At 35.3% G+C, this 27,461-nt stretch overlaps 1 protein-coding gene across 1 annotated transcript in view; it reads left to right on the top strand.

The window, feature by feature from the left end:
* LOC143225722 (E3 ubiquitin-protein ligase TRIM9-like) overlaps positions 1-27,461 on the top strand; it is a 62,048-nt gene that overhangs the window by 30,453 nt on the left and 4,134 nt on the right. Inside the window, exons 2-6 of the mRNA XM_076455622.1 lie at positions 10,962-11,057; positions 16,985-17,218; positions 18,655-18,811; positions 21,912-22,051; positions 26,563-26,701. Coding sequence (XP_076311737.1) covers positions 10,962-11,057; positions 16,985-17,218; positions 18,655-18,811; positions 21,912-22,051; positions 26,563-26,701 — 766 coding nt within the window. The remainder of the gene's footprint in view (positions 1-10,961; positions 11,058-16,984; positions 17,219-18,654; positions 18,812-21,911; positions 22,052-26,562; positions 26,702-27,461) is intronic.

Here is a 27,461-nt window from a genome sequence, read left to right as displayed (position 1 = left end):
ACTGTTTGTTTACATATTCACTTAGACGGAGTGGTGGTCGCACTAAACATGTTTTCTTTGTATTTCCTTTCAAGGTTATACTAATAATATCTCTCTGATGGTGTGAAACTGTTCTTCAGACACGGCGTGTGAAAGTGTATGAACATTAATAAAGCTCTATGATTACAGTCACTAACAAGCCTCCTGTAACCGTGGGGCCCGGCATGGCAAAGCGTGTTAAGGCGTGCAACTCTTATTTAGGCGTCCCTAATTTAGCAGTGTAAGACTAGAGGGAAGGCAGCTAGTCATCACCACCCACCGCCAACTCTTGGGCTACTCTTTTACCAACGAATAGTGGGATTGATCGTCACATTATAACGCCCCCACGGCTGAAAGGGCGAGCATGTTTAGCGCGACGGGGATCCGAACCCACGACCCTCAGATTACGAGTTGAACGCCTTAACCCACCTGGCCATGCCGAGCCCGCAGCGAGTGGTATCAGACCCTATGTTTCATTCATATAGACAGCTCTTAAATATGTCACTGCAAATATTTATTGAATATTGTATTCCACAAAATAGTATGGCCTGGCATGGCCTAGCACGTTAAGGCGTGTGCTTCGTAATCTGAGGGTCGCGGGTTCGCGCCCGAGTCGCGCCAAACATGCTCGCCCTCCCAGCCGTGGGGGCGTTATAATGTGACGGTCAATCCCACTTTTCGTTGGTAAAAGAGTAGCCCAAGAGTTGGCGGTGGGTGGTGATGACTAGCTGCCTTCCCTCTAGTCTTACACTGCTAAATTAGGGACGGCTAGCACAGATAGCCCTCGAGTAGCTTTGTGCGAAATTCCCAAACAAACAAACAAACAAACCTATAACCGTTTCTAAATGGGATGGGGACTGTTGGTGATGTAACCAAATAACAAAATATGTGTTATGTAATTCATACATATTTTGTAAAATTTTCATTATGTAAGAATGAACCATAACGTATATATATTGTATATGCGTACACATACATCTGTGTGTGTACATTCTCAAGTTAATTTCAGTCGTTATGAAACAGAAATTCCCTCCAAAATGAATAGTTTACAAATCAAAGAAAACAATATATTGTAGGTTATCTAATGTTTTAAGATGTATATACTAGCGTTACTTTATTCACTTATATAGACAAAAATAGAAAGTAATTAAAGGGATAACTAACAGTAAAACTGTTACCCTTTTCAAACATTTTTGAGGAAAAAAAAATCCAAGCACTCTTGCCTTTCTCCCTTTTCGTATAAAGAAATACAGCATATAAAAATAACGTTGACACTTTACTTCTCAAGATTTTTCTTACGAACACTTTCACTAGCTGAAAAACAACAAACATTAAGTCTTTTATTTACTATTCTTTTTATACTGAAGTTAAAAGCGTTTATGACATTTTTTGTTATAATAGTTAGGCTTGTTGCTAAATAAGTGAAAATTCTGGCTTAATAGTCGTAATTGATTCTGCACTTTTAAAATGAGACGACATTTCACACATGTATTATGAGCGCACAATCACGCATACATAACCTTAATATGTGCATAGATGCACAATTGAAGACGTCCCGGCATGAGCAAAGATATTTGAGAGCATTTTTTTTGTTCCCGTAAATTATATTTAAAGGTTAGGTAGCACATAGATAAGCTTGTATATATCAGTACATGGATACGTCAAAATACTATCACACAGAAACACACATTAGCATACGTTGACATTTGTATATTAGCACACCTACTCAATTATATATTAGCACATCGATACGTGTATGTGTTATCCCAGTAATTTTTAAAAACTACACTCTTGTGCAAATTAATTGAAACAAATGGTCATTTTACAATATTTTCAGCATGGCGGCCGGTGTAGGCTTGCTGGACGCACTGATTTCCTTTAATAGTCAATTTTTCACACAGACGGCGTCATTAGCTGTGTTTTGCAGTACAGTCGATCTATTTTTGGGATATATGACGAAATTTTGAGGAATATTACGTCCTTCGAAATTGCGTTAGAAGGACAAGAAAACCAGTCAAAAAACAACTTCTTACCAACTAAATGAAGAAAAAGCGGTATCAATGGGGTCTGAAATACAAGAACTAGATGCAAGAACAATGGAGGAAGGTGTTATTCAGTGACGAGACTCATTTCTTCGTACAGGGTCAAAAAAGTTTGCATGTTCGCAGATCTCCAGGTGAGAAACTTCGAGAATCTCACATAAATCAGTTCGTAAAACATCCTTTGAAGATGTTTTGGGGCTTTTTCAGCTGCTATGGCGTCAGAGGCTTACATATCGTAGAAGATATGATGTGAAGACCACAGAACATCGAAGTTTTGCAGAGAAGAGTCGTTCCAGAATTGAAAAAGAGATTTCCAGATGGATCTGGCATTTTTCAGCAAGATTTGGCTCCGTCCCACACATCGAAACATGTGAAGAATTTTATGACTACAACGCGAATAAAGGTGCTGGACTGGCCTAGAAACTCTCCAGACTTAAATCCTATTGAAAATCTTTGAGCGATTTGTAAAGAAAGAATTCGGGGAATAGACTGTACTACGAAAGATAAGCTAATTGAGGCCATAATTGAGGTGTGGTACCACGATCCAAAAATTAGTAAAGATTGCAGTCAACTCGTGGACTCGATGTCAAAGCGGATTAATGATCTTCTGAAAAATAAAGGAACATATCATGTATTAATTTGTGAATAATTTTTGGATTCTCAGAAATAAAACGCAAAAAATTGAAAAAATCGTAATTTTCCGTCTTGTTTCAATTAATTTCCACAAGGGTGTATGTTGTAAACTTATAACTTCTGTTTCATTTTGTAAATGAGCTGCCACAGTTAGGTTTTCGTCGAAATATATTTATGAACCCGAGAATTTTTTAACACAGTCGAAATTGTTGAATAGATAGTTGTAATACTATTAGTTACATTAATTGTTAATTGGCAATTAAATCAGCATTATAATTAATTAACTTAATGCTGTCTCAAACTAAGAAAGAACCAACACTTTTCTCCTAAAGTATGGATAAATTAATAATTTCACAAAAATCTAATCTTCTGAATTAATTTTTCTTTTTCTCGTTTTTAATTTTCCATTACATCTTTTTCGCTAATAAGTGGTTAGAAACCATTGGATTTCGCATTGAACGCACGGAAATAAATACTTCAGTAAATTACCTTAAAATTACTGACTTCGATATCGTACAGGTTTTGTTAACTCGGTTCCTTTTGAAATCTCTATTGTCAACTTTATGAGCTGCCTTATGTAACTTTTTTTTTTCCTTTTCGTCGTATTCTAAACGTAAACCTGAGAAACTTTGCCTTTATTTTCAAGTCACTGTTACCCGCCATTTTATATTCCTTATATATTCTACAGCGTTTTGTATACTTTTGTATTTTTAAAGTTTTCGCTAGCATAATTTAGCTTTGTTCCAGATTTTTTGTCCATGAAAATATTTTCAGTAGGCACCGGATGTAGCCTATTGGCTATCTACCATGTCTGGACTATAAACTCTGGGCAACCCGAAGTCATGAAATTTCACTCCACACTTTAGGATATTGAATGCATTCCACTATCCGATTAGATAATATTTGCCCAATAGCAGGCAACAGGTGCTGTTGACTAGCTGTCTTTTTTGTAATGTATCAGTTGAAAATTAGGCACATCTGTAAGCAAAGATTACTTTAGTAGCTGTGTACAAACTTCTGAAACAAAGAAACAATCTACTTAGTTTCATAAAGCATATATATTACATTTCATATTGTTGTAGTCTCTATTTCGAATGTTTTAATTTAGTTGTTAAATAGGGGGCATATGATGTTAAAAATCTAGAAACCTTTCAGTATTATCTAGATAAATGTACAATATTTATAAATGTGTGTCAGTGAGGTGGATTTGTTGGCTCGTGACCACTTTATAGATGCCATAACTGACAATGATTTGAAAATTAAGCTGGACAAAAAAATGTACATCTTTAAAGAAAGCAATGCATTTGGTAATAGAACTAGATCCCATTAAAAATGCAGATGAAGTACTAAACGCACCATCTAGAAGAAGCGTTATCATCAAAGCTTCTGTCATTAAAACATCAACTCCTTCTGACGACAGTCTAGAAGAACAGAGAGGATTTGTTACACTACAACTTGTACGGAATAGAGCAAATAAACTATCAGACAACAGGTTTTTCAACTGTTACAGGAAAGCATGTATTGATAGAGACTGCAGATAACATAACAACATTTAGGGACAACAAGGGAACTGTTAGTCTCTCTCTCCTATCTTCTATCACCAGTTCCAAAGTCAAATTGGATAAGATCTGAAAAATCAGTGGGCAATCTAATTCCATTCCCCTCCCAATCTTGCTCCCTGATGGCCAGGAAGTAGCTGATACCTGGAGCATCACTGATACCCTTGGTGAAAGCTTTTGCCAGGTATCTAGCACTTCTGCTTCTTTCTCCACCTTCTTAGCCATCAAGACTCGGGTAGAGCGATCACCTCTTTCCTTTCGAGCTGATTGTCTCTATGATGTAATCGTCCCTTTACAGTGGTGGAAGTCAAACTGGCCCTTCATCAGTCTGGCAGTACATCGATTGGACCAGATGATGTACACTATGACATGCTGCGCCATCTATTTCTTTTTCTTGCTGTTCTTCTGATTGTTTTAACTGGATCTGGCAGGAGAATGTTTTTCTTGATGCCTGGCACCAGGCTATTGCCCTACCTTTCTCTAAGCCTGGGAAGGATCTCATGTTTTTCGGAACAGACGATCTGCCATTTCTCCGTTTGACCTTCGTATCCAGGCGCAGTTGGATGAATTTGGTCTGTCCTTGGGTAACATTGCTATATCCACTGGTCAGTCCATCCCACCATGGCTTATTACAGTCCCCAAATGTGACCTCTCTTTAAGTCATCTGAGAAAAGCAGACACTCCTGATTAGAAATACTGTTTGTTATTTGCTGAACATATTTCGAACCATCCTTCCATTCCAATTTATACAGATGGTTCAAAATCAGGTGACGGTGTGGGTTCTGCCATGGTTTGTTGTGGTTCGGTGGTTTCGTGCAGAATCCCCTCTACAGCTTCTGTGTTTACTGTTCAACTGTACGTCATTTCTCTTGCCCTGGATCACATAGAAGCTAAGCAGTACTCAAATTGCGCTATTTATACTGACTCGTTTCGTTCTCTACTAGCCCTGGAATCGCTTTACATTAGTTCAAATCCTGTTCTCGCCGATATTCAAAACCGACTGGCCCATTTCTCTTTAACATCTACTTCTATCCAGTTTTTCTGGATACCGGGCCACGTTGGTATTCGCGGGAACGAGCTTGCCGACACTGCAACTAAATCTATCTGCTGTGGCACTATCACTGCTGTGCCTTATGGCAGTCGACTTGGAGTAAGCAACGTGAAAGCAAGTTTTTCCAAATAAAATCCTCTACTGGACTTTGGCCGTCTTGCTACTATAAGGATGGGAAAGAGGAAGTTGTTCTAACTAGATTACGCATTGGTCACAGTTTTTTGACTCATCGGTTTCTTTTATCTGGGACTGATGCACCAGTGTGCTGTCTGTGTAACACTCAGGTCACAATAAGCTACATTTTACTGTCTTGCCATCGTCATGACTCTCAACGAAGGCAACATTTTAAACATGTCCTGTCTCAAGGTTTATTCGTAACGTTAGACAGTGTTATTGGGGGTAGTGACACTGTCCACCTTAGAAATGTTTTTTTAGTTTTTAAAGGCCATTAATGTTTTTATTGCTATTTTAATTTTTTAATTTATGCATTAGACCTTTTCATATGTGATTTCGTGTTAATAATCAAAGTACATCTGGTTCGATTTGAAATTACAAAATAGCCGTAACGTCAAATGACTCGAAACCCAGACTGGAAAGTGTAACGTTGCTATTTGAACTACCCGTTAGTCATCCTGGCGAGTTATAATAATTAAAATTTTGCTACAAGTCTTTTAAAACTTGTATTACTTTACTTTCTGAAAATGGCCATAACATCAAATAATTTGAAACTAAGACTGGAAAGATCAACTTCAAGTGACTAAAGGTGGTTATTTAACTTTCCTGTTGGTCTTCCTGGCAAGTTATGATATTTACAGTTATGCTACAGAAAGTCCTTTACAACTTGTATCACTGTAGTTTTTTCTCTTACCGCTGTAGACTAGATGTAAAAATTGAATTTAATGCTATTTATGTTTTCAATTCAAAAATTAAACTCTGTTTTGTTTTACCTTAATTTCTTTTTATGAATTTTAATAATTTTACTTTAATTTTAACTTTTTACCGAATGCTTGGCGCAGATAGCCTAGTTGCTTTACGCTATAAAACACCAAATCAACCAACAAGTTTCCTTAAATTTGTGATGCTTTTCGTTTATCTTATCTCCTATATCCATTGTGAGCCAACCAGGTGTTTTTATTTACAGCTTCCCTTTCCTTTCTTTTTGAATATCGAAATTTTTCTTTACAAATTTTCCATATTTGCTCAATGTCTTCAAATAACTCAGCTGCCCAATCTCAACATACAATTCTTCTTGCATCCATTCAAAATTTGCCTTTTTGAAATTTTGAGTCAAAATATTCCAGATTTCATTATGCAGTAAAACATCAAACCTAATACAGGTGATCACTTGTACTCTCTCAATCATTTCCATTTTAGAAATTAATAATAATCTTAAATAACATTATTTTTAATAGGTTCCTTGACCAATTAGTGAAAAACACACTTCGAACAGTTTCCAGGAACCTTAGACAGGAAATGCTTAGATTTATGTGGTAGTGTGTCTTAAACAGGAACGAGTTAGATTTATGTGGTAATGTGTCTCAGAAAGGAACTAGATAGATTTATGTTGTGAAGCTGAGATAAAAAATATAATAAACAGCTGTCAATACCTTAAGGATGTGCTTTAGAAACCAGCTAGATTTATGTGGAATGTCTTACACATGAACTAGTTAGATTTATATGTCGATTTGTTTTCGACGGGAACTAGTTAGATTGATGTAGCGAAGCTTAAATGAAAATACTACACCCACCACGAATGAATTAAAAAAAAGAAATCATTATTTGGAGAGAATCGTCTTTGAGTCCGTGGGTTTGTTGATGGAAAACCTTGCAGAACGTTGATTGACACTGTTTCTACAGCTGCTATTATTTGACCCAATTTGTTAATGAAAAGTGGGAAATTGCTTTTAGAAATGAAAAGAGAAGAAAGGTTGGTTGTGAACAGTAAGTAGACATAAGGTTATAGCAAAAGAGGAAGTTGAAAAGTAACCTCACTGCAGAAAGCTTATTTATATGTGCAGATGTGAGGGTGACACTAAGGAAGTGTACATATTGGGAACTGACCGTATATAGAGAAATGGAGGTAACATTAGACTAGCACGAAATAGCTTCAGAGTATATGACCAGGAAAACCTTTTGTACTATATGTCAGATACTCCACCAGAAATTAGTCTCCTATTGAAAAGAGAGCAGGTGATCAGTGCATCACCTGGAAGTGAATCACTCATAATAGGAGTTATCAGCAATAAATCTACAACTAATGACAAGAGCATTTTCTGAGGGATTAACGATTCTTAGAGCTTTCATGGTTATGAAAGGAAAATATCACGCATGATTTTACATAGTCAAGGCTAAAATCAGTTTGAGTTCAAATAAAAAACATCACTATGGCACTAATATTGATAAGGCTAGATTCATCACAATATGGTTTACTGTACAATCTTCTTCAGAGGTCTGACAAACTCCAAAGTTAAACGGGTATTGAGAAGGGTCATATCTTGTGCTGAAAAGAAGTAACAATGTGTTTTACAGAGTCCAGACATATAGGTGGTATAATCCAAAAGGTTATCCACCGCGATCGCCTTTGATAACAGCCAACTGAGTAACTTCAGAGAAGAATTTGCAAATGAAAGTCAACACCGTGAGGAGCCCAGGGTTCCTGTCGAGACCAGTTCCAGAGGACAAAAAAGGATAGATAGGTGCTCCAGTAAAGTTACTCGATGAATATCGATATGTTGGACAATCATGTGAAAAAGTTACGACACCCTATGAAAGCCTGTGTATTTTTGTAACATTTTGGGATATATAGATATTTAATCTCAATTTTAACAATACTGAGAGATTATAGGAATATAACCAAACAATTAAAACTGAAGAAAAGACTTTTCAAGATCTTCTGTAAATGTAATTCTACAAAAATGCATATTCTAACTGAGGAAAAAGTTAGGACACCCCCACATTTATTCCCACATAAAATGGCTAAACTCACACACAGGTGTATCACACCAGGTGCACATGATTAGAAGATCGTTACTCAGTATTTTGAATGAGGCTTGCCCTATTTAAACCTCAAACATTTAGTTTGGTGTGCTCCTGACTGTTGAAGTGAGAGTGAGCACTATGGTGAGAGCAAAAGAGCTGTCTGAGGCCTTCAGAAAGAAAATTGTAGCAGCTTATGAGTCTGGTAAGGGATTTAAAAAAGATCCCAAAATATTTTTAAATCAGCCATTCCACTGTCCGGAAAATAGTCAAGTGGAGGGATTTTAAAACAACTGCCAACATGCCCAGGTCTAATCGTCCAAGCAATTTCACCCCGAGAGCAGACCGCAAGATGCTAAAAGAGGTCTCCAAACACCCTAACATGTCATCGCGGGACCTACAGCAGGCTCTGGCTACTGTTGATGTGAAAGTGCATGCCTCTACAATCAGAAATAGACTGCACAAGTTTAACTTGCATGGGAGGTGTGCAAGGAGGAAACCTTTGCTCTCTAAGAGAAACATCAAGGCCAGACTGAAGTTTACCAGAGAGAATGTAGACAAAGACCAGGACTTCTGGAATAACGTTCTTTGGACAGATGAGTCCAAAATTGAATTATTTGGACACCAGAACAGAGGACATGTTAGGCATAAACCAAATACAGCATTCCAGGAAAAGAACCTCATACCAACTATGAAGCATGGAGGTGGAAGTGTTATGATTTGGGGCTGCTTTGCTGCAGCAAGACCTGGACAGCACTCAGTCATAGAATCTGCCATGAATTCTACTGTGTATCAGAGGGTGCTTGAGGATCATGTGAGGCCATCTGTACGAAAATTAAAGCTGAAGCGGAACTGGATTCTGCAACACGACAATGAGCCAAAACATACCAGTAAATCCACCAAGGACTGGCTGAAAACTAAGAAATGGAGAGTTCTGAAATGGCCGAGATCTTAACCCCATTGAGATGCTGTGTGGTGACTTGAAACGGGCTGTACATGCAAGAAACCCCTCAAACATTTCACAGCTGAAAGAATTCTGCTTTGAGGAGTGGGGGAAAACTTTCTTCAGACCGATATCAGAGACTGGTAGATGGCTACAAGAAGCCTCTCACTGCAGTTATTTCAGCCAAATGGGGTAACCCTAGCTATTAGGGGGCCCGGCATGGCCAAGCGTGTTAAGGCGTGCTACTCGTAATCTGACGGTCGCGGGTTCGCATCCCCATCGCACCAAACATGCTCGCCCTTTCAGCCGTAGGGGCGTTATAATGTGACGGTCAATCCCACTATTCGTTGGTAAAAGAGTAGCCCAACAGTTGGCGGTGGGTGGAAGGACTAGCTGCCTTCCCTCTAGTCTTACACTGCTAAATTAGGGACGGCTAGCACAGATAGCCCTCGAGTAGATTTGTGCGAAATTAAAAAACAAACAAACAAACTAGCTATTAGGGGGTAGGGTGTCCTAACTTTTTTCCTCAGTTACAATATGCATTTTTGTAGAATTACATTTACAGAAGATCTAGATCTTGAAAAGTCTTTTCTTCAGTTTTAATTGTTTAGTTATATTCCTATAATCTCTCAGTATTGTTAAAATTGAGATTAAATATCTATATATCCAAAAATGTTACAAAAATACACAGGCTTTCATAGGGTGTCCTGACTTTTTCACATGACTATACATAAGCCATAAATACGAGTTAGTTCAGTGAAGTATGTATTGGCAAGCTATTAACTAATGAATTTAAGTCTCCAACTTGCATCAAAGGAAGCGTAGCCCTTAGCAATGGTTATTGAAAAAATAAATTAATTCGTTATCGTTACATTGACTGGACTTGATATTACTTTTATCAAATAATCCAAACGATCCCGCCAATAAAATAACACACTAAAAAACAAAGTTTTATAGTTATGTTTACCGTGATATTGAAAATCAACCAAACATCATAAGGTCAACTTAACATCTTATCTATTTTACATCAGATATCCTTCTGAACCCAATTGTTGGAGTTTTAAAATATTTGTTTGAAACACTCCATAGTGAACATTCCTTGCAATAAAGCGCGGAGCTTTTGCGCATGTACACTTACCTCAAGGAGCAAGTGATTCGGCTATGTAATATACTGGTGTAATAAAGATGGGGCTGGTATGGCTAGGAGATCAGTGCTCTCGACTAGCAGTCTGAGTGTCGTGGATTGGAATCCCCGTTACACTAAACTTGCTCACCCTTTCAACCGTAGGGTGTGTTATATTGTTACGGTCAATCTCATTATTTGTTGGTAAGAGTCGCCCAAGAGTTGGCAGTGGGTGGTGATGACCGGCTCTCTTTGCTCTAGTTTTACTCTGCTGAATTAGGGACGGTTAGCTCCTCGTGTAAATTTGTGCGAAATTCAAAAACCTTTCTCTTGATAAACATTATTTATTTGTAAGATTTTATAAAATATTATAATATCGTGCATGTGATAACTCAACCTTCAGCATAGAACGTTCTGTAAATGTACTTATATTAGGTTTTCTTACGTATAACTGCATAACAACAGTTTAAAAAATTGCATGAAACATTTCAAAGGTAAATTTTCTTATTTTTCATTTTCTTGGTATTACCAATTTTATGTAAAGTACATGTGTAAAACTTTGTATTAGACAATTTGATGGAAGCATTGATGCATCTTCCTTTTTTTCTGTTACCAGACGGAGCTTTCTCAAAATCTCCAGTTACTCTCTGGAAAAGCCAAAGAAGCGACGGATTTTATCCAGTATATTAAAAGTGTACCCGAAGAAATCTCGGTATGTATTCTAGAACCTTTTTACTCGTTATTCCAGAATTAATTACATGATTGAGTGAGACGCATCTCGGCTCATTAGCTTATTGGAAATAGGGAAACGTACAAATTAGTAATCTGGATGCGTTCAAAGATTTGTTATCACCAAATTTATACATTTGATGTTAGTTGTTTGTAGAAAGAAATGAAAAATGTTTACGGTTACATATGTAGGTAGTGTTATCCCATTGAAAATTGATCATTTTTGTAAAAGGTATGCAACAACTCTTTTCGACGGATAATATTTATTCACTCAGATCATAAATGTGTGTTCAGATAAGAGATTTAGAATTTCCAAGATGGGTATATTTTTGAATTTGTAATATTGGAAAATTAAATAAGACGGATTAACTTGGGGTACCTAGAGCTATCTAGATAGAGAATTGCAACAAGTCATATTACTCTAGTCGTGTTAGTAAGAATGTGGAAACTTGTAAAAATCCATGAACATAAAGATCGGTGGCAAAAGCCATCCACCTGCCATTGGCAATATAATAAAGATATCTATCTGAAATAATCATACAAGTCAAACGTGCATATTAACTCGAAAATCAAAGAGAGTAAAGCAACACCTCTTCATGAAGTGGAAAGACAGTAAGAAAGAAAATACATGTTCATCTTTTCCTTTACTCTAAATCCCTCACCAAGACATCTAATAATTGTGACATCCTTAGATCCTGCTCCATCAACAGAATCACAACCATCAGTGTCATGGTCATAACAATCACCAGCATACATGACTAAGGACAGTGACATTACTACCAGTATTACCATAGCTTTCTCCATAATCAACACTTTTTCACTGACACCATTCGTTAATCGAATAGGTTCACTAAATAATCACACTAATAAATTAGCGTTGCTGATGTAGCCAGTAGTTTTTGCTGTTAGGTATTGGGTAACACATTTTTCGTTTCTGGTCGTTTACTTCATGTTTTCGTGAATAACAGAAAGCATCAACCCAATAAAACTCTGAAAGTATGAGAGAAAAGTGTCATATTCATTAGACTTAGAACGTGCAGTGACATAAAAACAGATGGATACTTACGTGCAAACTAGTTACCTTCATAAAAAAGTAGAACTAAACAAAAAAGTTGCCTCAGTGTTGGAAGAAATCTTGTTTGTTTGTTTTTTCTGGCGAGGATATCACCACGATACTACTATTCTCTCATAGCGTTTGCTGTTTGTAACATATGAACAGTATCCATTCGGCCAGCAAAGTGCATTGCAATCATTAATCCTTTTAATACTTAAAGAAAGTGTAACGCTTCATCTTTTTAGATAGCGTAGATACTGTCTCCTATACAGACCTAGGGAACAAAGTAACCAGATTAAGGTAATTTTAACGGATTTCAGCATGACTGTATTGTGTGAAAAAGGGTGTTACAAACCTTTCCAAAAGCTATAAGTTTTTGGTCACATCATACTAACTATGAACTCCACAAAATGTAGTTTTTATTTCTGATACATTCTGTTTCAATGCGATTTTATGTTGACTATTGTCACGTGATTTGCCGATTTACATGCTCAAAATCGTTTTGAAATAACGTAGTTAACCCTCTGTATTTGTATTTTTTTACAGATGCAGATGCTAGAAACTTGTAATTTATCATAAAAAATCATTATTCTTTTACGTTTACAGAATTACACTACTAACATCAGGGGCTCAATTCACACTGTGGACAGACTGCAAATGGTTCATTGTGTAGCTTTTGTAAAAATCAAAATAGTAAAATTAACAGTTAGTTTTGTGAATTGTTTTCCTTTCAAAGTTTATTTTGATTTAGTAAGTGCTGTGTATGTTTGCGGTGTTACGTGATCTTCCTGTGGTACAGTGGTAAGTCTACGTTTTTGCAACGCCAGAATCTGAGGTCTTTTTTTCTCGGTGGAAACAGCTGTGCCTGTAGTAATAAAATTACGCTCATTTTTAATTTCTCGTCATAACATTTCTTAAAGCTCATTATGATGTACCACAAAACGAAACGAACTTAAATCGTAGCGGGTATAACACTTAAAAATGACACACACAAAGTTGAAATAACTGACATATTGAAGCTGAGGTTTCCAAGTGTTTTGTTATTTACAAAACTTAAAAGTTCTATTTCATAGCTGCCTATCCACTTTTTTTGTTGTTGCAGTGATAAACTCCGTCTCAACCGTATAGGAATATAAAAAAACATATGCAGTTAATAACTATAATCAAATTGCTTGAAAAACTACTATCGTGTCAGAAATAAAAAAAATGTTACACTTGAAATCTTGACCCCAATGTGCCAATAGCGAGTGTACAGATTTACAAGGCAAAAATCCAGGACTCGATTCGTAAAGAGGGCGCTTACTCTTGTAGTTTTGTGTTTACAAATTGTGATGCATTTTGGATGGTGGTTTTGGTTAGGTGGTTGGAGGATGCTAGCAAAGCATTGTTTGGTATTGGTGCTTGTTTAAAAAATGTACCTTTTTGTTCTTTCAATTATTTTAACTTTCTGGTAATATAATCACGGGATTTTCTAGCCATTTTAGGATGATTTGTCTCTAAGTGGCGTTTTAGTTTACTTGGAAACAAAACTTTTAGACATGATACACGCTGTGGACACACTTCATGACATCTACCGAAGTAAAACCGAAATCTAGATAACTGTCGTTATATTTCTGATATTTCCGTTTCTTCATAATTTTGTCACTGGTCTGTAGTTTACCATCCTTTTCTTCACTCCCACACTGCTTATTAATGTTCAAAATATTTTCATTTTTATGCACAAGGACTAAAAATCAACAAAATTCATTGAACTTCGCTTGATCTCGCAGACACTTGATCACAACACCCTTCAGTATATTGATTACTGATGGACCCAGAGAATCGGCAGGTATTTATATACGAAGTCTAAAAAACGAGAAAGTTCGTGAAGTTACTGATGTAGCTGAAAGTACAAGTAAACGAAAACATATCTCAAACATTCGAGAACGTCATCGAAAGGAATGTAGCGCGGTGTAATGATAAAACTTTGAACTACCTTGAGCTAGTAGTTCGCGCGGTGTCCGACAGATGTCGATATCGCTTTGTTTCTCTCGAAAATTTGAAATAACCCACAGCACCTCTGTGAGTTCCAGGGCGCCGAGGCACACTGGATTAGGTTTAATATTCCCTTACCTTATCGTACTTTATACCTTATATCTAGTTTTAAATGGGGGCATTAAAACTGACAGTTTTTGTTTCTTATCTCGTTCAAGTTTATGTTATTGGAAGAGACAGATTAAAATTCCTTCACTTTTTCTTGATTTGGATAATTTTAGAACTTATGACGCAAAGTGTAAACTCATATTTAAACTTAAGGGTGTCTTTAGATAAAAATAATATGCACCTCCGTTAATTAATTGTTTGTTTTTTTGAATTTCGCACAAAGCTACTCGAGGGCTATCTGTGCTAGCCGTCACTAATTTAGCAATGTTAGACTAGAGGGAAGGCAGCTAGTCATCACCACCAACCGCCAACTGTTGGGCTACTCTTTTATCAACGAATAGTGGGATTGACCGTAACATTATAACGCCCCCACGGCTGGGAGGGCGAGCATGTTTGGGGGGACGGGGATGCGAACCCGCCACCGTCAGATTACGAGTCGCACGCCTTAACACGCTTGGCCATACCGGGTCCTCATTAATTAACTAACGCGAAGACCAGTATACCAAAGCTAACATGCACTGTCGCCATCCAACGGCGTACCTTACTTACTACAAATCTATAATTGCATTTTTCTGTCTCAAATCACAAATCAGCTGGAATATAAATTTGTGTTTCAACTGATAGGCAAGTAATGTTCCACTATATTTATTTTAGCTAAAAATATTTTAGCAATTATATTTACTATGATGTAGCTAAATTATTTTGTGTATGAGATAGGTCTTGCAGATATGTTTCGATTCGTATAAAACTGATGATGTTGCGTACTTATAGTATTCGGTCTCTTCCGGTTCCTGTTGGAATGACGCGCCCTCACACAGTATACCTGGTTACAACACCAAACAACCACTGATTTCACAATAATTATTGTAAGTTCTCCAATGTCAGTGTAAAAGATTATGCTGGGACAATTAAAACACTTTGTAACCAAGTCTGTATGTTCGAGTATTTCAATAAATAGTAAGCCTGATGTGGGCGTATCGATCGGGTTTATAATATTTTAAAACTGGTAATTAAAACAAGTTTTCACTAAAAACGTCATGTTTCTTGAAAACAAATTTTTAACTAATTTTACCCCGAGTAAGGAGAGACCATTTTTCGAAAGCTCTCGGATTTTTTAGTTTCTTGCTGATGCAGCAGAAGTATGGTTCCTTTTTCGTCATACATTTGTCAAAAATAAAGAAATATAAAACGTAAATTTAGAATAATCTATATCCGAACAATTGGAGGGAAGAGATGAATGCACAAATTAGTAAGTGTTAAATTTCTAGTACATAAATGATTCACTAATTTGTCTATACGTGAGAAGTTGTTGTTTTTGAATTAAGCACAAAGCTACACAATGGGCTATCTGTGCTCTGCCCACCACGGGTATCGAGACCCGGTTTTTAGTGTTGTAAGTTCGCAGATATACCGCTGAACCACTGAAGGGCAACGTGAAACGTAGTACGTCGTTTGGTAAACATTATAGTAGTTTCAGCCTCACTTTCATAAGGTATAGAATTGATTAATAATCGAATGGGCATACTGATCTTATTTTGTTTTCAGGAATAATATTTGCTAAAGTTCGAATAAAAAATTATTCTCATACCAAAATTATCTAATTAAAAATACATTTGGTGTGGAAAAAAATAATTGCGTTTAAAAAGGATTTAGCGTACAACTTAAAGGAAAATAATCAAAATTGGCGTCCAGACTGTAGCTGCACTTATAGCACTGATAAGAATTTCATTGCAAACATTCATTCGTTAGTTAGCTGGACCGTTTACGTTGGTAAAAAAACACGCTAGCTAGGTAACTAATGAATGACTATTCACTGTAAAAATCGTGTTAATGCTATAAGTGTAGCTACTAGTTGGCCGCTAATTTTGATTTTATTCTTTTAAATCACACACTTTTTTTTCACAAGTTGTGTTTGAAGAGATATGATAACTTTTTATCAATACACACCAACATACCACATCAAGTTAAAAAAAAAAAAAAGCGACACTCGATAGTAATCAACATTGGGTTTAGAATCGCAACTGTATTACTCGAAACAGGCGTTTACTTTACAGAACCAACCAGATTCTATAAAATGTATGGTGGTAATTTTCCTCTGTAAAACAGTGCCAGAGCTTTCGCTGTAATAGTGCTATTAAATTTAGATTAACAGTTTATTGTCATCACAGTCCATGTACTCTGGTAAAGCCGTTTCAAGCATTACTATATATGTAATTTGTTTAAGCTGATGTCAAGTGACGTTACACGCTATTTAATTAGCAAAACTACATAAAATTTAATAAAGTTGTGTTGAAATGTTGGCAAAGAATAATGAATAATAACCGCCCACCCTTGTGATTCTTTTGAAAACTTGAGCTAGAAACTGCTACTCTAGTATGCTTGGCCTAACCAACACTTTTGTATCTGCACGTTCTTTCAACTTGTACTCTTAGATGAAGCCGTGGTGCGAAGAAATGATGAAACTCGATCAAAATTGGAGACGTTATATCTCAGGTAATGTTTACTGGACTGTTTTGAAATTTGGTACATGAAGTAAAAGACCAGTAAAGAACATCCACTAAAACTATGTGATGGTTTGGATTACTACAGCCCGAGCCACAGAAGGTGGGAAATCGCTAAACTATCACTACTGTTAATAACATAAGTATGTCATGTAGGTTGTTTTTCGTCCGTAAGACTACCGTGTGTTTTAACATGCAATTTTGTTTTTCCAGGACAACTGTGTACAGTTTGAAGCCACTATCAGTGCCCAGTGTGACCTATTGATTGAGGCTATCTTTGTCAGGAAACAGCAGCTGTTGGAGTTCGCGAGGCAGGAACGAGACCACAAAATCAAGACACTCCGGGACCAGGTAACTTCCTGTACTACCAAACTTCAACAGATAACAGGACTTCTTCAGTTTTGTATCGAAGCTTTAAAGGAGACTGACCCCACAGCTTTTCTCCAGGTAAAACGTGCCTGACCCTTGCACGTTTAGGAGTTTTCTACTGATAAAACAGATTTATGATGCCATACTTCACAAGTTAAAGCTTAGTAAAAACAGCCAACCCATTTGTTTGTTTGGTCAAGTTAATCTTGTTTTGACTCTTGACTTTATTCATTCCTAAATTTTTATAGCCTCCGTGGATAAGTTTATTTTGCCATTTAGTGGCTAAGCAGTAAATTTAAAGATTTACAGTGATAAAAATTGGTGTTTGATCCCTGAAACAGGAACAGTATAGATAGAGAATTGTGCAGCTTTGCAAGTAAAAAACAAATAATGAAGTTGTTACACAATTTTTCTATAATAAAGTTGACTTCAGACCATTTGCACTGGCAATTTTTGTTTTATTTCATACCTTCTACTTATAATGATGGTTTTGACCTACAAGAAATTTCTTTTTGCAAGAATAATTTCTGAGACGTCTCTATAATATTTTCATAAATTTAATGCCTCCAGATACACACATATTTTACAGATAAAATTGACTTCTAATAAGAATTTTTATAACAATTAAATTTTGATCATCAAAGTTTCTTAACCGTTTATTGTAATAGCAGTAGTTAAATTGGGATTTTATGAAAGGAAGTGGAAACTTTTGTTCACGAATAAGTTTGTATTAGCTGTTTACAAAATACACCAGGTTTCAGTTTTTGTTTTAGAGAAATGTCACATTGGGGTTTCTGCTGTGTCTATTGGGGATAATCAGATCCTAAAATATTATATTACAAATCCATAAATGTACCAGTGGCTCCCCATGGGAGTACTACTACATTAAGGATGATACAAAAAGAAAGGGGAAGTACCATTTCACAACTTTCTGGCACAAATTAATTATTAATTATAATAAGTTTTCATATTATTTTAGATTAAATTGTAAATACCACACAATAGCCAGCTGAGACATTTGAGGTAACAGATACAACTGTATACTTCCCAGCAGAAAATGCATGGTAATGGATACAACTGTACTTCCATGCTGAGAATTACATGGTAATGGATACTGCTCTACCTCTCACTGGCCATAAATCATAAACGACTGAGACTTGTTTAGTAACGAATAGTTGTACTTTCAAGGTAAAAAATATTTAATGAAAGATACATTTGCACTTCTCAGCTAGGAGATGTGTGTGGCAACAGATACATCTGTACTTCCTAGATGGTCACCTCATGATTTTGTTGTTGAATGTGAACTAATACATTTTGATATTGCAACTGAAAATGCATTGGTAACCTGGTCAGGCTCCACCTCACATTCACAATGAAAGTATACCAAGATTTGTCATTGAAAGAAAAGTTATATTAATTAATTTTATTATTTTTAACCTAAGTTTTAAACAAGCTATAACTCTTGCATATGAAACTGCCGAGTAAGTATTTCTAAACTTCTTTCTGGAATTTAGGTTGGAGCAGCATTGGTCAATAGAGTAGCTGATGTAGATGTCCGATGGAACCAGGAAATGATCTTAAGACCATGGGTCACATCAGAGTTCAACTTCTCCCTGGATTATCAGTCTGTTCTTCCTGTCATTCATTATATGACATTTGCTCAAATGAAACGTAAGATTTTAAAAGTTTTTCTTCTCCCTGGTTGGATCAAAAGCAAAAAGAGAACCAATTTTACTTTTCACATTTTAATTTAAAGTTGAAATAGTTGCATCACAGAATAAAATTTTGTTGAACTATGACTTCATATATAATTGTAATTCCCTTAGTCCAGACAGCTCCATCAGTGTTTGTTCAATTAATTAATTATATACATACTGTTTATAATTTATGTAATTTAATAGCCTATTTTTTTAAATGTTACTTTTCCTTTTAGCCTAATTTCGGAAAATCATGTTGAAGTACAGTGAGTAAAAAGAAATAGGTATGAAATAAGTTTATATCTCCTGCTGCATGATGTGTTGGGAAAATACTGAAGACCCTTTAAAAAAAAATCTTTGAAAATCAAAGTAAAATAAATGGATCTTTTTTCAGCCTTATTGTAACTGACCGTTTTCCTCAAAAACCATCGTGTAAAGCCCTTATCAAAATTATTACATGTAGTAACTTTAAATTGTTGTGAGATTTTATTTTTCAAACAGGTATATAATAAGATTTTCCTTTAAGTTTCTTTCCCTTTTTTTTAACTCATGTTTGGTGTTTCATATTATTTGAAGCTGATGTGTGTTTGGATTGACTGACACGTGAACATGTATAACTTCGTGTATGCTACTCAGGGTTATTTTTGTTACATAAATTAGTTTGTTTGTAGAATAGCCCCCAGATGTTTGGTTGTATGTGCTAATATGTGGTGTTATGTGTTATTTGTTAGGGAATGAAGCTACCAGTGAAGAGAGCTTTAAGAATGTGGTAAGCAGTTGGGATGTATAATTGTGGTATTCTTGTGTATAAAACTAAACAAGAGTAAACTACATACCCACTAACTGTGGAATTACGAGGATATGACTTACAGGTATTCTATTATTATGTCAAAAACTGCTAAAATTAGGAATTAGGTAGCTGTAATGTAAAACAATAAAGGCAGAAAAAAGAGGAGTGAAATGATGTATCCTACACAGCAACAAAGGGGAAACAAACAACAGACAACTGATTACATTGATATATATCTTGGTAAGCTTCTTGAAACTGGCTATACAAGTTAGCCAGTTCACTAACAAAGGGTTATTACATTAACAGAGACTTATTACATTACTGTTGTTGTTTTTTTTATTTCATAAAACAATGTTCATTTTAGTCTTGCCACTCAGAAATTAATTAACAATGAATGATACCCCTGTACACATCTAAGAATGTTGAACAAGCAATTAAAAAAAAGTTGAGTTTCTGGTCACAGATATTTATCATACAAATGAAAATCCACATACACTGTCTGAAATAACAGGTGTGACTTTCCTAAGATACTTGTTTGAAGCATTCACTGTAGAAAACATGTAAAGGATATATCAACATGTTAGAGATATGTCCACCTTTTGACATTTGGAAATTTTGAAGGATATGTTTGATAACAAGAATACCACAAGGTGTAAAAACACTCTACGTGAGATTGAAGTCAGGCAGAAACAGAATTACACAAATCAGATTTGAAAAGTTATTGAAAATTTTCTGATCACTGACTATCTAATTTGATTTTATTTATTTCCCTCCTTTTGAAAAGCATGATATCTTAATTTATAACTGATGCCAAAGTTCCTGTACCAAACTAACAAAATCTAGTACAAGAATGTATCACACTACCCCATTATTTGGTCTGTACTGATGTAGGTATCCATTAGCTCAGGATTTGTTGTTCTCTGTATGAGTACATGTTTCCAGACTCCTTAGTTGTGTGTGTTTATCTATTAGCTAATGATCTGTAATTCTCTACGTGAGTACATGTGCCCAGATTCTTTAATTGTGTGTGTCTGTATTCAGGATCTATAGTTTTCTATGTGAGTATGTGTATCCAACATCCTTATTTGTGTGTGTTTATTCATTAGCTCAGGATCTGTAGTTTTGTGTGTGAGTACATTTTTTCAAAGCCTTTAGTTGTGTGTGTTTATCCATGAGTTCAGAGTGTATATTTTTCTGTGGCTATGTGTATGCAAAATCTTTAGTTGTATGTGTTTATCCATTAGTTCAAGATCTGTATTTCTGTATGTGAATAATGTGTATCAGTAGCCTTTAGATGTCATGTGTACATGTGTGACAATTAGCTCAGGATCTATAGTTTTATATGTAAATATATATGTTTCCAAAGTCTTTAGATATGTGGGTGTGCCCAGTATCTCGGGATCTATAGTTTTATATGTAAATATATATGTTTCCAAAGTCTTTAGATATGTGGGTGTGCCCAGTATCTCGGGATCTATAGTTCTTTGTGTGCGTACATATATCCAAAGTCTTTAGTTGTGTGTGTTTATCCATTAGCTCAAGATTTGTAGTTCTCTGTGTGAATACATCTTTCCAAAGTCTTTAGTTTTGTGCATTTATTCATTAGCTCTTTACCAATATTTTTCTCTTCTTGTACATGCATACAAAACTTGAGAGGCTTCAGTAACATGTATGTGCACATATCTTCATCTGTCCTGAACTTGTATTTCTGTCTGTCATGGTATTTTTTTAAGAATCATGTCTTTTAGTTATGAATATTGATGTATATTCGGTCAACTTGTACAAGATCTTAAGTTATGCTCATTACTTTATGTATCAAACTGTCCCAGGATATTTAATTGTGTGTGTTTCTTTAGTAACCAATAGTCAAAGGACCTTTAGCTCCTTGTGTATTACTTTAGTAACCAACAGTCCTAGGACTATTAGTTGTGTATGCTACTTTAGTATCCAACAGTCCCAGAACCTTTAGTTGTGTGTATTACTTTAGTAACTAACAGTCCTAGGACTATTAGTTGTGTATGCTACTTTAGTATCCAACAGTCCCAGAACCTTTAGTTGTGTGTATTACTTTAATAACTAACAGTCCTAAGACCTTTTGTTGTGTGTGTGTGTGTTTTACTTTAGTAATTGACTGCCATAGTTTTGTGCTATTATACACACTCAGTAGTTCAGAAATTTATGTATAGCTTTTTCAAAGGATCCTCTATCTTACTTCAACTATATCTATCTAATTATTCATTCAGTGGCTTTAGAAATTGTATTCATTTACTCATTTCTCGAACAGCCCCTGGTCCTCCAATTATCATCCCTGAAGAATGCTCGACAGAGAACAACACCATCACTGTTGCTTGGCAACCTCAGCCACCTAGTTTTGTAGAGTACTACAGTGTTGAATTTGAAGAAGGTAATAATGGATTATTCAAGGTAAGATTCAGTGTCCCATATGCTCAGATATTGATATGTGAAGAAGTGTACATAGATTTTCTTGTAGCATATTGTTTGCATGTTTCATATTTGTGCACAAATCTGCACAAGCTGTTTGCACATAGCCCTCCATATTTGAAGTAATATACTAGAGGAAACTGTAAAAAAAAAAAAAAAAATGTAAACCATAGAAAGAGACCATTTTCAGGATCCTTCTACAAAGTTCTGTACTTTCTGATAGAACAAGTATAACTTTATAAAAAAGTCCGAAAAAATAAGCTGCTGATACTTTCTGTGTAGTTTTGTGTTATATTTATTTAAATAAGTAAAAGCAGTAGTTGACAGTACCCAGTGCCAACCCTTGTCTAATTGAATAGTGGGATATGAAATTCTTTATCATTAAAAAAGTGTTACTGGTCTCATTATGTAAAAATGAAACATTATTTTGATGAACTAGTTTTTAAGTGACTTTGAATCGTATTATAGAAGTAGTAGTAAAATACAGCTTCTATCAGTTTTGATGTGTTTATGTTCGTAGTAAATGAGCTGTAGCTATAAACGTTTTAAAAATTGGTTGGTTAATGAAAATAAAGGGACAGCCACAGGTCATATGTTTGTGATGTAAATATTGTAGTGCAGAATACTATATATCTTATTCGCTTGTAGTAAACAAGAGTTTATGTATATAATAAGATATCAAGCAAGCTGTGTCTTCTATATCCAATGCCAACAAGCTATTTCGTACAGTACCATGAGCTGTTTAGGCCAGCTGGGATGTGGGATAGATACTGCAATGGTTGGAACATAAGTTCTAACCTGGAACAGCACATCTAGTTAAGGTCAAGTGCTAATTTTAGATGATAATTTCTGTTGTATGACCTAATCTTGGAAACTATCTACTATTTCATTGCACAGAATTATTCTTTCCTAGTTTGCCTTGTGTTTTACGATCGTCAATTTCAATAGAATTAGTGTATCTTACTTTAAAACTGTCAGTTGAAACAAAATTATCGTATCTTACTTTATGTAATGTTTTACGGCTTTCACCTGGAACAGAGTTATTATATCTTACTTGATTGGCCATTTTATTTCACACTCAACAGCGGTATGTCTGCGGACTTGTACTGCTAGAAACCAGGTATCGATACCCCTGGTGGGCTGAGCACAGATAGCCCCTTGTATAGCTTTGTGCTTAATAACAAACAACCTAACAATCAACCAAATCACTATAAACCGATTACAATTCCTTAACATCGTTTCCACACACCATTTGTTTGTGTGTTTTTGAATTTCATGCAAAACTACACGAGGGCTATCTGCGCTAGCCGTCCCTAATTTAGCAGTGTAAGACTAGAGGGAAGACAGCTAGTCATCTCCACCTACCGCCAACTCCTGGGCTACTCTTTTAACAACAATAGTGGGATTGACCGTACATTATAACGTCCCCACGCTGAAAGGACGAGCATGTTTGGTGTGACGGGGATTCGAAACCGCGACCCGCGAATTACGAGTCCAGTGCCTTATCTACCTGGCCATGCCGAACCTCACCATTTGTTTTACGCTACATACAGAAAAAGATTAAAACGATTTCAAATAACAAAATGTATTCAAAACTGAAGAATAAGTATTTAAGAACAACTTAATTTATACCTTAATTTCTCTGGTCTATGGTGTAATTAATTTCTTTCCTGGATTCCACATGAAATATAAAATATAAAGGTTTATTTTTACAGGAAAAACTGTTTACTTGTACAGTTAATTGATGATATTATTAAGAATTATTTTAGGGCTATGTTTATCTCCAAAATCAACAAACGTATTGAAACTAAAGAAGTAGTTTAATGCATTTTTACTTTTACTGGCAAACGTCTAATAAAATTAAAGAAAATTATAACGATTTTGAATATCAAAATTGATTCACAAATTAGGTTTATAGCTGTTTTTTAAACCGATACGTCGGATATGAAATTATTTCAAATTTAAAGACAGAATACCCAAAGGTAGCGCTCTTATGTCATGTCATATTTACATGCCCAAATGTAATTATGGCTATGTGGACTACACTTCGTCGTTTCAGATCAAGAACCAAAGAATGTGTGTGTGTGTGTGTGTGTAATCAGTCACCTATTCTTCGTCATTGTTTCTAAGACTGTGACATCAGTATTACAGTTAATGACTTCAACATCTTAGGAAGTACGACTAATAAAGAAATGTTACTCTAGGAATATACAAAATTCGGCATGAGGTAAATGTAAATTAAAAAGTTTAATTTTTTCATTAATTCAACAAACCATTCGTTTCATACCGCGTACACTTTAATCTTTCGTTTCTCTCATTTCGATATAATTAATTTCAACATATCATTTGTTTCACACTACACATAATTTAGTTAATTAAAATGTGAAATATATATATACACGTATTATTATTTGTCAATTTTATGATACGTTTTTATTATAAGGAATAGTTCACACTTCTAGTTTTAGACATTGACTTAGGACTAACTTCAATCTGATAAGCTGTCGTAAGATATCGTTGTAAACTTGTGAAGGATAAATCAATCTTCAGGTAGTTTAATAATTAAGTTTTAAAAGGACAGAGATAAAGTATCACGTGCTGTTTTGTGACTGACTGATTTCTGCTGTGGAGTTTCTTGAACCTGGTTACATTTAATTACTATGTAGAGATAATGAACACGGAAGGGCGGTATGCACTCTCATCCGTTCATTCGTCATGCATGATGCTCCACACTCTTAAATAACTTCATGACCAATCATTGTTGTCCGAAGTTCAGTTCTTTTCCATCATTATCTATGATATTACTTAAGTAAACACAGACTGCATTATATATATCTATTCTGGAGGGGGGTAATTTAGGAGTAATTCTTTAGTTGTGGCTATTTTAATCTTGATTTCCGTATAAAGTTTGTCTGTATATATAGTGGATTTATGTTTTCACACATAACGCCATTTTCCGTTGTAAGGTAAAGTTTATCCTGTTTTGCAAGAATTACGTCACACTTACTACAATGCATAGATTTCATTATTAAATATTGTTTCGATCCAACGACTTTTGTCTCATTCGGAAGTTACTGGAAGTCAGTAAACTGCACGGGCACAACAGTGTGTTTAAAACATTACACCATATGTTAACACCTTCAGATATATAAAAGAACATTATCATCGCTCTGAACGGAATGGTTATATCGTCCATATACACGTATATAATAATCATGAAGTGTAAAACAGTGGAAGCTCAAGGAATAACTTCAGTGATAATTGGACTATATCGTTTTTCATACAGATGATTAGTGTTGTAACAGTGTGTAACAACCACCTCTGAGTGCATAAATTATTGAACTCGACATAGTTGGGCATAGCTTGGGATTCATTAGCTTAAAGCATCAGTGGGCTGTGTACGTGTAAACGTTGGTGTTACTATGCCTACTGTCTATTAAAAATGTGCCCAAGTGTTATGCCCATTGCAAATGTCAAAATCCAATTTTTTTAACTTTGTTTACCACTAAACTGACCACTGAGCTACTTGGGGCTGATCACATCTAACACTACACATTGCAAATTTACTACAGTTATTTCTTATGCCTTGTGACCATTATTTTTTTAGATATTGAAATTAAAATTCATTAGATAGTGTAAACACAAATTACAGCATTACGTGTTTACGGGACAGATCAATGTGTGTGTGTGTGTGTGTGTGTGTATCCCACACCAAGGAATCCCTTGGTCAGGTTTGTGTAGAATATAAAAAGAAAACAACTAAAAACAATTTTTCCCAAGATGTATTTATATATCACCATAAATAAAGTTCATTATTAATAGATTGTTTTTCATATATATTCCGAGTGTGAATAAAGTGGATATGAAAAGGAGAAGCAAATATTATTTTGCTTCAGGCTTGGTGTCCAAAAATTACAATAACAAATTTACTGACTCAAGTGAACAGTTTTGTTAACATAATTTTTTGTCAACTTTATATTGACCAAGTATAAAATCTTATGGTATATCTTAAACTTCACAATTTTTAGTGTTTTTCTTCTCAGAGAGATCATAAGTTTTATAGTTATTTGTATATTTTCTGGTTTATCCTACAGATAATTGTTTTTAAAGTTATTTGTATATTTTTTGGCCTGTTCTGAAATTAAAAAGAAATAAAATTCATCGTTTACATTTAATACAATTAACATCGATACAAACTTCACTTTAAAGCTGTCTGTATATGATTATTTGACCGTTATTTTACTCCGAAATGGACAAAGACATGAAGGATAATTACAATACAAACACCAGGAAATGAAAATGAAATTTTCAGAATTTCAATGAATAACTCTTAATGTTCAGTGATTAATAATTACATCTTTAATGTAGATTAACAACTTAATACTCTAATATTTGTTTTTGAGTATGAGAATGGTATTCACTCATGAGGCCCTCTCTGGACATGTGCTGATTATTAAATATGATTGTTTGGATTTTCTTTTATTGTGATCTAGGAAGTATACCGTGGAGCTGACACAGTCACAACTGTGAATGGATTACACTTCAACACTGAGTACAAGAGCCGAGTCAAGGCATTTAACAATAAAGGGGAAAGTCATTACAGCAAAGAAATACAACTATGTACAGAGGAAGGTGAGTCAGCTTGTTAAAAGTGATTAACTGAACATGCAAGGGAGCTATGTGTTTGTGTGTTTTCCTATAGCAAAGCCACATTGGGCTATCTGCTGAGCCCACCGAGGGGAATCAAACCCCTAATTTTAGCATTGTAAATCCGTAGACATACCGCTGTACTAGCGGGGCCTTTTTTAAAGGTTTGTTTGTTTTGTTTTGTGTTTTGAATTAAACATAAAGCTACACAATGGGCTATCTGTGCTCTGCCCACCACGGGTATCGAAACCTGGTTTGTAGCGTTGTAAATCCTCAGACATACAGCTGAGCCACTGGGGGGCAGGGAGCTATGTCAGTAATATATAACACCAGAAATAAGGACTAAACATGCAAGGGAGCTACATCACTGATACATAACACCAGAATTAAGGACTGAACATGCAAGAGAGCTACATCACTGATACATAACACCAGAATTAAGGACTGAACATGCAAGAGAGCTACATCACTGATACATAACACCAGAATTAAGAACTTAACATGCAAGGGAGTTATGTCACTAATACTTACCACCAGAATAAAGAACTGAACGTGCAAAGGAGCTGTGTGAATACCTGAAATGACTAATGCATAAAACTGAGACTTAATCATTATTTAAACGTCTAATAGTTAAAAAAACCTATACTATGCTCAAGTGCTTCTGAAGTGTTTGACAATTAACTTTATGTACAACAGTATTATTGGATAAAGTCTCATATAAGATAAGACTTAGCCAAAAAATAAG

This window comes from Tachypleus tridentatus, chromosome 9 (genome assembly GCF_004210375.1).
Source record: "Tachypleus tridentatus isolate NWPU-2018 chromosome 9, ASM421037v1, whole genome shotgun sequence".
Taxonomy (NCBI): Eukaryota; Metazoa; Arthropoda; class Merostomata; order Xiphosura; family Limulidae; genus Tachypleus; species Tachypleus tridentatus.
This window is presented reverse-complemented; position numbering and strand designations above follow the sequence as displayed.